The sequence below is a fragment of the Mycteria americana genome, chromosome 7, assembly GCF_035582795.1.
Source record: "Mycteria americana isolate JAX WOST 10 ecotype Jacksonville Zoo and Gardens chromosome 7, USCA_MyAme_1.0, whole genome shotgun sequence".
In the NCBI taxonomy this organism is placed as follows: Eukaryota; Metazoa; Chordata; class Aves; order Ciconiiformes; family Ciconiidae; genus Mycteria; species Mycteria americana.
This window is the reverse complement of record NC_134371.1, coordinates 4,485,815-4,498,137: the sequence shown is the minus strand read 5'-3', so window position 1 is coordinate 4,498,137 and position 12,323 is coordinate 4,485,815. Positions and strand designations below refer to the sequence as shown.

Here is a 12,323-nt window from a genome sequence, read left to right as displayed (position 1 = left end):
CAAGCCACAGTCTCCCCTCCCAATAGCAATGATCCTGAGCAAGCCCATAGGGTTTTAGTGCCAGAACATCTTGAAAAGTCCATGACAGCCCTTGCTTGGTGCTAGCTGTTTCCTTCTGTCCCCCAAACCCAAGAGCCTGTATGTTTCCTGCCCTGTAAGTTTTTGTCTCTAATTTGGGAAAGAGAAGTAAGTCCTACCATCCTCAAAAGGTTACTAACCTCTGGTTGAAGTCTGTTCTGCTTATGAAGAAGCCGAATGTGATCATACCAAGAGGTCAGCTAATGCCAAGGTAGTCACAGACATTGGTAGTCGCTCCTTAGCTTTAGTTGTAAGGCCTGTTACCTGCTCTGAGCAGAAAAGAGCTGGTTTAATATGTTTGCTTCTAGACAAATCCATGTTGATCATTTCATATTGATATCATGTCATCCTGGTGTTTCTGAAGTGGCTACAGATCCATGACTTATTTTTTTGTTCCAATACTTTTTTGGCAACTATTATACAGTATAACAGAGTTATACTGACAGGTCCAATATTCCTGGCATCTCTATTTTCCCCCTTATGATCTTTTTGGTATGAGTTTTGTTAAATTATTTTCAATGGTTGCTGCAAGTTTTCAGGTACTTTAAGAAAGGAATGATGTGCCCTGGAACACATCGTGGAGCCCTTACAAAATGTGCAAGTCGGGCTACATTCATATTTTCCCACACAGTAATTAGCCTGAGCTGGATATCTGTATTTTAGCACCTCCTTGTTTTGCCAGTTCTCTTTCCAGCTACAGGTTGGCTGACACTGCTGAGTTTCTGTGTACGCGTGAATCATAGCGAATTGCTGTACAAAGCACATGTGGACTGGATGCATGCATATTCATGCATACAACAATGCCGCCTTTCGCTATGAAAATATAAGCCCTTATGTTTATTTTCAAAGAGGATCTTATGTAATAAATTCTCACATAATATTTCTCATGTAATTTGGTTTTTTGTCCATTTTCAATGTCAGTGGTTTGCAGAGTGCCACCAAGGAGCGTGGGATAGTTATCACCCGTTCCACCTATCCCAGTAGTGGAAGATGGGCAGGACACAGGCTCGGTGATAACACTGCAGCTTGGGATCAGCTGGCTAAATCCGTTATTGGTACGTAGAAGGAAAAGGATCTGTATTCAATTTACTGTGTGCAGTTATTTCTTTTCCTTCATCTGCTTGCTTTTAGTATTCATGTGGTTTTGGCTGAAACAAGCCCTTTAGTTCAGTAACCAGAAGTCATGGTCAGTTCCTTTTTTACTTCTTCTTTGCTTCTACACTGGCTGCTAGGAGCTTTTTATTCCCTTGGGACCGTCCACCTTCCTGCCCTGTGTCCTACCACTCCTTTCCTTGTTTGCTCCTGACCAACCAGCTCCCATCTCTTTCTGTAGCAGAAAAACATGACACGTTGGAGAAATCGTGGGGTTTGTGTTTTGTTTTTTTTTTTTCTTCTCATTCAGCGTTACAGTATGTATTATCTATGTAACAAATAGAGTACCAAAGAGGGGGGAAAAAAACCCCAAACAGCTAGTAATGTTGAATTATTTTTCCTTTCAGGTATGATGGAGTTCAGTCTCTTTGGAATATCTTACGTAAGCTAATGAGTTATTACCTTACATTTCATTATCTTGATGCTGTACATGACTTTATAGTATTCCAATCGGATTATTTTTAAACTTTCAGACAGGAGCTGATATCTGTGGCTTCCTCAAAGACTCGGAGTATGAGCTGTGTCTTCGCTGGATGCAGCTGGGCGCATTTTACCCATATTCGAGAAATCACAATGAGAAAGGAACAAGGGTGAGTCACAATTTTTTAACGGTTCTTAACGGCTGGGTCTTTGCAACGCACGTGTAAAGACCAGCCAGAACATTGCACAAGCTGGCCTGCCGCAAAAAAAGTACATTCCAAACAAAATAGACAGGAAAAGAACACGTTTGGCTCTTCATCAAATAAATAATTGTTTTTATTTATATGCTAGCTCTGCTGTAAGCCTCCCCCTCACCTGGGAGGTTTTATGCCCACAGAGGGGCTGCTGTGGGATTTGGACCACTTGAAGGAAGCATATTCTAAGCTTGCTTTGACTGAATCAAACTTCTGCATGTTTTTCCCTGTATGCCATTTTTATTTAAATGCACTACACCGGCAAGACTAAAATAGAGTGCTTTTATGGCAAATGCACTTAAAGGAGCAAAACTGACCTCGGTGCTCTGAGCCCTAATTATCCATAATTATACAGCAAATGGGAAATGGAACAGTGTAATAAGATTCTGGCGTAAGACTTGGCAATTTCTGTGCTTTGCACATTTGCCACCATCAGATATTGTATTTCTTTTAAGAGTAGAGGAAAATAATTGCCTAAATGTAGGCCTGTGCTGGCTAAGGACTATATTGTAGAAGGCTGTAAAACAAGATAACTGGAAAAATAAAAAAAAATGGAAACAGCACTTCTACTCTGGTTAAAGCTTCAGGTCTAGCAGAGTAGAGCTATTTATACGGCATATATCTAATGGATTAAAGCCTCCTTTTCAAAAACTGTGTGCTTTATCTTGCAGCGGCACACCTTCTGCTAGGACTTTTAAAGCCTTTAAAAATGCAGATTCAGGGTTATCGTGCTGCTTCCAGTCTTACCCAATTTGCCAAGGTATTGTTCAATACATTTAATAAAGATTGGAAGTGCTCCCTGACATCAGTCATTAGTGCTTCGGTCTCTTCTTGCAAGTCCTGAGTGCTGCCCTGCAGAAAAGAGGGATAATAAATTATGTACACTGGGATGTGCCACGCCTTCGGGCATTTTGCATTAAACATTTTTTACAGTACTGCCCCCAGGTTTTTCTCACCTTCCCTCTTTCTAGTTGCCCTCTTAGGGCTGACGGTGATGCCTACTGGTTTTTGTGTCACTTACTCCTTAACTGAAGAATAAATAAATTAAAGTGCTCTAGTTCACAGGAGAAATTTCCTCAGCTTTGTCTTGCTATGTTGATTTTTCTTTTTTTCAGGTTTTCTGAATGAAACAATCCAGCTTGAATAACAACGGTCACTTCTCTTTCAGAGGCAAGATCCTGTTTCCTGGAACTCAACGTTTGAGGAGATTTCTAGGAACGTGCTGAATATAAGATACGCCCTGTTACCCTATCTCTACACGTTAATGTATGATGCCCATGCCCATGGCAGCACAGTGATCCGCCCCATATTCCATGAGTAAGTGCAACTACTCTGCTCCCCTTATCAGGAATTTCCACTAAAACTTCTGTAGTTACGACCCTCCTGACAATAAAGTTTTCTCTTAGTTACAGCAATTTTCCTTTCAACAAAAAAGCACGAGATTGAGAATATGAGCTTTCAATACTAAGTCGCACTTGAACAGCACTAGTTCTCTATTTTTCACTATGCAAAATCGAACATTTGCTTCTCTAGGAGTAATATTTAAATTTTAAATCTTACCTTTAACCTCTTTAGGGACAGCAACAAAATGCTGGTCATATGTAGAATCAAAAAAACAAATGTTGCAAAAAGAGCTGAAGAAAAACTTTAAGCAAAAAAGAGGAAATTCTGCCAGAAATCATGGGAGTTTTGCAGCGCAAAATCGCTTTTTTGTGTGTGTATCCAAGCTGATATAGCAGATTTTTTTACAAGATGTTGTTAGACATACAAAGCCTTCTTTAACTCCTTGTATTGTGGAGTTAGATGTGGTCTAGTATCTACGTGCATGTCTTGGCTGAGGAACAGCGAGTTGTTTGCATGTATTGGCTTGCTTTTTTCATAGCAACTGTCTTAAGAAAAAAGTGGTGCAAATTAGAAAGTGGTTCCCAGTCTGTCCACTACCTAATCTTATTATTGCTAATGCCAGCCAAGCACGACAGATCTTCTGAGTTTTCTGATTTAAATATACTGAAAAGCAAATGCAAAGAAATGGCAAAAAAAGAAAGCTAAGTAATAGCTTGCATTTCTCTAATGAGTTTCACATTAGGATCTTTATGCATTCTTGGCAAGCACTAATTGATCTATGAATTATTAATACTAGAATAAAGATGAGGAAATAGTAGATACTAGGAATAGTAGATTCGATTACTGACAAAATGTCTTAAAGAAGGAACACTTTGGAAAAGTTCAGCACCCAATGTATAATCATTATTCTGTTAACTTGCAGGTTTGTGGAAGATAGAACAACCTGGGAAATATATGAGCAGTTCCTCTGGGGACCTGCACTGCTCATCAGCCCTGTGATGCAACAGGTACGTTTTTAAGCACTTATAAAAATAGTAAAGTCACTTTAGCTAAAGTTCACTTTTTGATTTAAGGTACCTAAAACATGTATGTTTAATTCCAGAATGCTGTAACAGTGAATGCTTACTTACCCAATGCCCGCTGGTATGATTACTACACAGTAAGTCCTTTTAAAAGTTATATTTTATACATCTTCTTCACAGTGCTGTTCAGACAGGGTGTGCTGGGAGTGGTGGTGAGGTGTGAACCCTCTCTCTCCCTTTTCCAGACTTGCTTTCAGTACCCGTTCTTAGCAATATAACATCTACTTAGCTGATTAAAAAAATCTGTGATTCCTGTGTAATACGATATAATAACATGACCACAGTTAGGGTAAATTAAAAGTTGAAATAATACCTTTAATTTCAAGTCCTTTTATTGACTTTTTTTAACCCTCAAATGATATACATAATGTCTTTGTAAGGAATTCCGGAATGGAGAAAGACAAAACAGGTTTAGCCACATCATCTTTCAGAGAAAAAAAGGAAAAGTTTTAGTAATAGGAAGAGCAGGCATCAAAAATCACTTCCTTAATCACAAGTTCGTATTTCACCTGACTGGCCCCTTTGCTTTGGCTGCTGTCACCTACGATCAAGCCAGTCTTTTATAGATACAGAATTTCAGAGTTTCTCTTAAAACCATTAGGTAGTTACTCCTGCAGTAACAAGAGGATTTGCAGTAACAACTCCTAATTAATCTGTCTAGCAAACCATGGCAATTTCATTCTAAAAAAACCTGTAAAGGGAGGGCAATTCAGTAGAAGACTTTTTTATTTTTTCATAAATAGGATGAAGATATTGGCTTTAGGGGACAATTCAAACTTTTACCAGCTCCTTTGGAACATATCAACCTGCATATCCGAGGCGGATACATCCTTGCTTGGCAAAGACCTGCTAATACAACTTTTTACAGGTAAGATTAACTGAAAAATTAAAATTTAGTTTTGCACAATTACATATAGCTACTGCCAGTCCTCAGAGAAGCTACGTGTATGATAGCACTGGAGCTTTGTGGCTGGTTTGTCTTTTTGGTTTCCTCCTAATGGCCTCCTTTAATTTAATGGTATGGGCTTAGGAAGATGACTATGGGAGATCAGTTGAGTGGCATACAATATTTCTTAAAAAAGTCTAGCGTTTGATAAATATGAAATGTGATCAGCTGAGGAAATTGAGGAAACATTATTCTGTTTTCCATAGCCGAAAAAACCCGATGGGACTCACCGTGGCTTTGAATGACACTCTGTTTGCAGAAGGACAGCTTTATTGGGATGATGGGGTTCGCATTGGTATGTATGATGCTTCTTGCCCACATAAAATCCTTTTTTGCTGCGAGGATGGTCAAACACTGCAACAGGTTGCCCAGAGAGGCTGTGGAGCCTCCACTCTTGGACTCCAAGCTGTAAGAACCTGCATGGCTTTGGAAAAGAAGTGCTGGTGGTTGCTTCTGCCTTAGAAGTCCTCAGTGTAGCGTGGGGTGTTTGAGGAGGAGCAATAGGAGCAGATGGAAAGGAGGGACTCTGGCCAAAGCAATCACATTTCTGGAGGACATATCTGAACATGCCTCAGAGACAAAACTGAAACTAAACCTTCAGACTAGCATTACAGAAAAATGGGTTTTCCTGATTTAAACTGCATAATGCTATGATTTATAGAATTAATATGTTGTATAAATGAAATTGTGCCCTGGACCTAAGGCAACAAAGATAACAAAGATTTGTTCTCAAACCTATGGGAACCATAACCATAGATTATGTGGGATGCTTGAACTAATTTCTTCAACATTAATACATTTAAACCGTCTTCAGATAAGAGATACTTAAATGTCATTTATCCTTTCCATCCAGAGTGTAATAACAAAAAGCTATCACCCGAGATTACTGCAAGTAATGCAGAAAATGGTGTTATTTTGCATAATGATGTGTAGGGAAGTTTGCAGGATGCTGGTAGTGTATTTTGAGGTGCTTCATATACACCACTGCCTGTTCAGAATGGAACTGGAATTCAGAAATGATGGCCATGTTTATGGAAGTCTGATGATAAAGGAAATTAGGATAGATTACAAGGTGCAGCTCACCAGGATGCCGGTGATCTGTTTTCGGTAGTGCAGAAAGGCAAGAACCTACAATGCCCATGATTATCAGCACTGCTTCGAGTGCATTTAGTGATCCTATTGAATAATAGGATTGATAAAATACACAACAGCAATTTCAAAGAAGCATCAACGTCTATCATGGTCATGTGTAATTGGACAGTGAGCAGAGGTTCGTGTGGGAAACGACTCCCATGCCTTCTTCAAGGGAGAAACATTTTTCTCTTTCTGATCTTAGCACCTTGATCTTCCTGATGCTGTTTGTTTGCCTTCTTTTGTATCTTACCTCTAAAATGTTCTTATTTTGGCCTCATTTAAATAGCATGCACTCCTATGAGAAAGTATTTTATGTCTGAAAGCATATGCCTTCTGGACATACAGAACTTTATTTATGAATAGATAGACATACCATATATTTGTGTATAGTATATGGGCACAATTCTTGAACTGAAATTTTGATAAGTGTTAACTAAGGTGAATAGCAAATACATTTTATTTTATTCTTTCTTTTTAACAGATGCATATGAAGACGGTGTGTATCTGCTAACATCATTTACTGCTAATCAGGTACGTAATTGTTATCTCACAGTTTCTGAATAATCACTTTTGATGATTATTATTATATTTTTAACTATAGGTATTTTAATTTGGGACTTCATAATGTCTAGATATCTCACCCTAACATTAATTTGTGCTCATGATTGAATAGACTGCATGTAATGTGATTAAACTGTGTTAAGAACAAATTTAAGAATGATTGTGAAGTTACCAATTTCAGCGTACTGTTAAATAAGGTGTACATTTATGGCATTGTAATTTCTGATATAATTCTGAAAGTACAAGTTTATTTCATAAATGATTTCTATAAAGTGAAAGCACGTATCAATACAGAACATCTGGAGCATGTAGATGGTCAGAACAGCTGTGCCAGGAAAACCAGCCCTTGCTGGTGAGAAGGAAGCTAGAGGCTGCACACAGGAAGCTTTAAGGACAAAAGGCTTTGACCCTGGTTTACAGCTACAAAGAAATACCTCTGCCCAACAAAGTATTTGGGTTTCTTTGCAAGGATGGGCACCTAAAATTGTTCCTAATCCATTTTGCAAGTTCAGGGTCCTTCTTGCTGTTCTCTACCTCGTTGTTCAAGCTATGTCGCTGCTTCAAGAAAAAAGAAAGAAAAGTTCACAGGGCCAGAAGGAAGGCATCTGTGTTAGCAGTGCATTTGCCCATATTCACCATAGAATGTATTTATTGCAATCTTAGTTCTGGGAGGAAGCAGCTGGATACACAGTCATTGGCAACCACAGAAGAAATCACTTTCTAAAACGACAAAGAGGGGGAACAGGGCCTGCCCCATTCATGAGTCCTACTCGCGCCCTCCCATCGATGACAAACGAGAGATGTATGTGTGGTTATGAGTCATAAACTTGAGTCCCAGTCTTAGGATGTGTGCATTGACCCCAGTCAACGTATTTTATAGAAACATCTCAGCATCACATAGGAGATGGTGGGTTTTGCCTCCGTGGCCATGCCGCTTTGCAAAGCCTGTGAGAAGCAGCCTGATGGGAGAGCAGAGAAAGCAGCTTAGTCCCAGCCACAGCTTTGCACAGCGGCTGGTGTGGAGTCACTGCCTCAGTTTGGGATTGCTTTTTTCTCTTTATTCTTCCAACACAGAAAATCTGGCATGCATCCCTGGGTAACAAAGTCAATTGAACAGGAGTGTTTATTTTAAGTACTGGCATTTCTAGGATGTCGGGTTTCAATTTTAATCATAACAAGTTGAATATCTGGAATTAAATTAGCCTGTAATTATATGGACTTTTGGTTTAAAAGAAATGCTTTGTCTATTATAATAGAAAATACACTTTGTTATTTCATTAGTTTTCCAGGGTGCCAGAATGTCTTCTAATTTTATCCACACTGTTCTTTCTTCTCATTTCATTCTGTCTTTGTCAAAGAATTGAATGTTAATTGCTAAGGAAGATAAGTTTGTTTTGCTAATATTTAGTATTTTCAGTTTCAAGGAGCAGGATTCAGTTTCAGAGCACCTTTTCCTGCTCTTACAAAGAGTTGGTAAGGAAAAGCCTTATTAAAGAGGTCTTGAATCAAACAACAATGAAAAATGCTTTACAAGGAAAAGCAATACCCTCTAAGTATTACATATGCAGAATTATCTCATAGCACATTTGCATGGGATCACGCTTGGGCTGTGGACCAGCAGGCACCATCTCTGGGCTGCTTAAGATGGCATTTGCTCTCTGGAGACCTACCGGACCTGGGTGCGCTCTAAAGAAACCATGTGCCCATAGTCTACTTAAAATCACAGCACCTGGAAATGAGAGGGGACCTGTGAGTGCTAAGGGAGATGACGGAGGTGGAGGAGCTGTTCTGGGAGAGCATAAAGCCAGGAAAGCACAGCCTGGGTCAGGCCTCAGAGAAGCCAGGAGATGAGGTGTAATCGCTGTCCCTGTGACAGGGGAGGAGGGGTTTATCCATACAGCGCTTGCTGCCCATGTTAGAGGTTAAGAGCGTCTGGTTGCTTTGCTCCTCACATCTATCGGCCGAGTGGCAATTAAAGACACAGCAGAGCCCAGGTTCTAGCCAGATTAACAATGTGAACAAAGCCGAAGCCTTCAACATTTGGAAAATAAATAACAACATACAGGTATTTTAAAAAAAAGAAATTAAAAAAAATAGAAGGAGAGGAAAGCGAGTGAAAATCTCAAGTGGACTTGGACCAATCCAATGACAATCTGCGATATTTTTTTTTTTTCCTTTTTCTTTCAGAATGTTTTAGATATCATGGTTTTGCATCATGGTTACACTGATCCAAACAACTTAATGTTTACTGAAATTAAAGTCCTGGGGGTGCCCACCACTGTTAAGCAGGTGACTGTATCACAGAGTGGCAGGACAATCACATCATCTCACACCGTGGACTACGATGACGCCAAGAAGGTGAGATGCCATTTGCAGGGAAATGCCACCTTCACAACTGAATATGTGCTCTTAAACCTTTGGAGATTCAGCTCTCAGCTGCAATACAATATTTAAAATATATTTCAGCAAGATATGTAAGCTACCATCTGGTAATGATTATATAATACACTGTTTAATGTATAATAAGTATCGTGCAGCAAGTGTGGTAGAGCTTTTAAGCATAGAAATTACTGTTGAGGAACCCAAACTGCTTCTGACAGTGGAAAAGTGGTGGATTTTGTTTTGTGCTTGGTTTCTACTCTTCTTAATAACTTACTTGCAACCTGTGAGAACTGAAGGAAGGAAAAGCAACTACGAGTATTTTCATAGTCTCTACACGACCCTGTTGTTGTCAGTCTTGTCTGACAACACTTTCATTTCCCAGCCCTGTTTGCCTACCACCATTTCTTATTCTGCCATGTCATATTCGGCTGTAGGCATTGCAGCACAGGGTTCTTACATGGACAGGTCAAATCCCACTTCTTCTAAAGTTATTGGCATACCTTCCAGCAGCTTCGGAGCACCGGGGCTTCCATCTGCATGGACCATGCCTGTCCAGGGCACTTCCCCCCTCCCGCCTCCCCAGACAATCAAATCAAGCACTCCTAAAGGCAGCTGAAAGAAATGTGTATAATTGTATTGCCGTTCAAGACGCCACTGCTATGGAGCATCTTTCAAATATGAACAGAGCTGCTGAGGCGTTCAGTCTTGCCTGTTTTCTGGTAGAGGGAGACTGCCTAACCTCTTCTGTTACTGGGATCTTACCACCCTTCCTTTGAAACTCAGTATTCTGTTAAGTCTTAGTTCTTCCTCTCTCTCATGGAAAGCCAGGACTGCGTAAGTTTTGTACGTAACCAAAAAGATGAGTTAAAAATGTGAAAGAGAATGGAAGTATTTCATTCTGCTGTTGACTTTTGGATGGGAAAAAAGGGAATTCATATGCACAGTTGAACTAAAATGTGTTCCAAATTTTGCTGCCTTTTTAAATTTCTTTTCTTTCTTTTTTAAATAAAAGGAACCTCAGCTCTAAAAGGGCCCCTGAATAAAGGGAAAGGATCAGAGCCTCATGATCAGATATCCCAAATCTATGCTGGTTAAACTATGTTTATAGTGATACAAACACAAAAGCAAAGGAAGAGGAATAAATTATTGTAACCTAAAATGAGAAGCCACTATCTCATTGAAGACAGAAAGGGCAGTGGATCTTCAGGGCAGAGTCACTCATTGTTCCTTTTGTTTGTTTTTTTTCACAGCTCCTGACAATTACCAAGCTTCAACTTGAATTAGGCAAAGACTACACTGTGCAATGGAGCTAAAATGACATCAGCCATACTGCTGAATTTTCTCATTGTTTTAAAACTATCTTTCAATTTTCAAAGTGCCTCTTTGTTATCTTAGAATACATTTTACTATAAAAACGTAGTGGTACAGTTGGTTCATATTAAGGTATTATGTGTACAAAGCAGTCACATTTCAGTATTGTTGAAGGTTACAAGGTCTCCATGTGATGCAAAATCTGTTCTTTAAGCAGTGTGGCACTTCAGTGTAACTTTGTATTTCAAAACTGAGAACTGAATGTAAATTCCTTGTTTTCTCAGAGTAGAATTTCTGTCTGACTTCATGCATGCCAAATTTTGTAAAAAAGATACAGTTGGTGTTACCTACATGGATTTGGGGTCATAATTCTGCCTCTATTTAACTTTCATCTTAATTTTAATTATGCCTATGTAAGCCACTACTATGGAGAAGTATTTAAGGCCAGACAAAGTAAAAGTAAATGTTTTCAGATTACTGATTTAGCATGGAATGATGTTTCAAGTTGTTGATTTATAAAATACTAAGGTACTTGCAAAAGTCATTTGAAGTTGGGGTTTTTTTTTATTACTTTAGCCAGACATTTGTGTTCGCCAGTGTTTTGATCTGAAGTTGTAAAATTAAACCTGAAGTTTCAAGGTTAACTAATGAATGTTGGTCTCTGAGTGTTTATTTCACTGAAGGAAATGTTGTTGTATGTTTACTATAATAGTAATTCATGTTAAACACTCTTTGTGTCCCAGGAGTGCAGCATATGATCTAAACAGATTGGTAAAGCATGTTTACAATTAAATTTGATGGGAATAAACTGCTGTCGAGGTAGTAGTAATCTCTAGTGACTGTGCTTAAGATTCATTTAAAGGATTCCCCTCTGCTTTAAAATTTTGTGGTCAAACAGCTAAGTAGCCAACATCTCATAGGTGGGGCAGTGTAATTATAGGGCTGAATTTATGGAAACTTTCCTGTGAAGTAATAATGAAATCGGCAATCCAGAGAAAATGATCATTTAGGAGTAAAGTTACCATTTTGACAAATATTTTTGTCCGAAGGAACAGGCTACAGTGTTTCCCCAGAGCTAGTGATGACCAGCTGCGTAAGTGAGCAGATGCAAGGACACGTCCCATCGCTGCAGAAGGGAGGTGCAGGTTACCGAGCGTTCGACCCATTCCCTGTCACGTTGTGTCCTACCACTTTGCACCCACCCGACTGATGTGTGAAACACTAGGTACAGCCAAAGGCTTCCAAGAGCTTATTTTCATCATTTTCTTATTGTTAGTTGTATTTGAGGAACCTCATTGTTCTATTTTCTCAGCTTTGAGAGGCTCAGCACGTCAGCTGGACTACCTGCGTTTCAGCCACGGGGGAAGGCTTTTACTGAGTCCCCAAGATAATAATTCATAAGGAACTCATACAGACTGAGAAATCACAGCTTCAAACACGTGTCGGCCACCTTCGGGAGGTGCTCCCTGCTGTGCCTCTTCCAAAGGGCCTGGGATCTGAGCATCCCCTCGGGCAGTTTGTACCAGCACATGCAGCCCAGCAGCGCCTGGCCCACAGCTCACTTCTGAAATGCCTGTGCAGCATCACGGCCCTTCTTTGGAGACCAAAGAAGCTATACGCTGAACCGGGTGGCATTTTTTTCAGGTCGATAGTAGCTCT

General features: G+C 39.6%; 1 protein-coding gene across 1 annotated transcript in view; it reads left to right on the top strand.

Moving 5' to 3' along the window:
- Positions 1–11,399, top strand: part of SI (sucrase-isomaltase) — a 52,886-nt gene extending 41,487 nt beyond the window's left edge. Inside the window, 11 exon segments of the mRNA XM_075509038.1 lie at positions 1,000–1,133; positions 1,578–1,612; positions 1,704–1,820; positions 3,073–3,221; positions 4,171–4,255; positions 4,351–4,407; positions 5,074–5,198; positions 5,483–5,571; positions 6,892–6,941; positions 9,159–9,329; positions 10,604–11,399. Coding sequence (XP_075365153.1) covers positions 1,000–1,133; positions 1,578–1,612; positions 1,704–1,820; positions 3,073–3,221; positions 4,171–4,255; positions 4,351–4,407; positions 5,074–5,198; positions 5,483–5,571; positions 6,892–6,941; positions 9,159–9,329; positions 10,604–10,666 — 1,075 coding nt within the window. The 3' untranslated portion in view covers positions 10,667–11,399.
- The last annotated feature ends 924 nt before the right edge of the window (positions 11,400–12,323 follow it).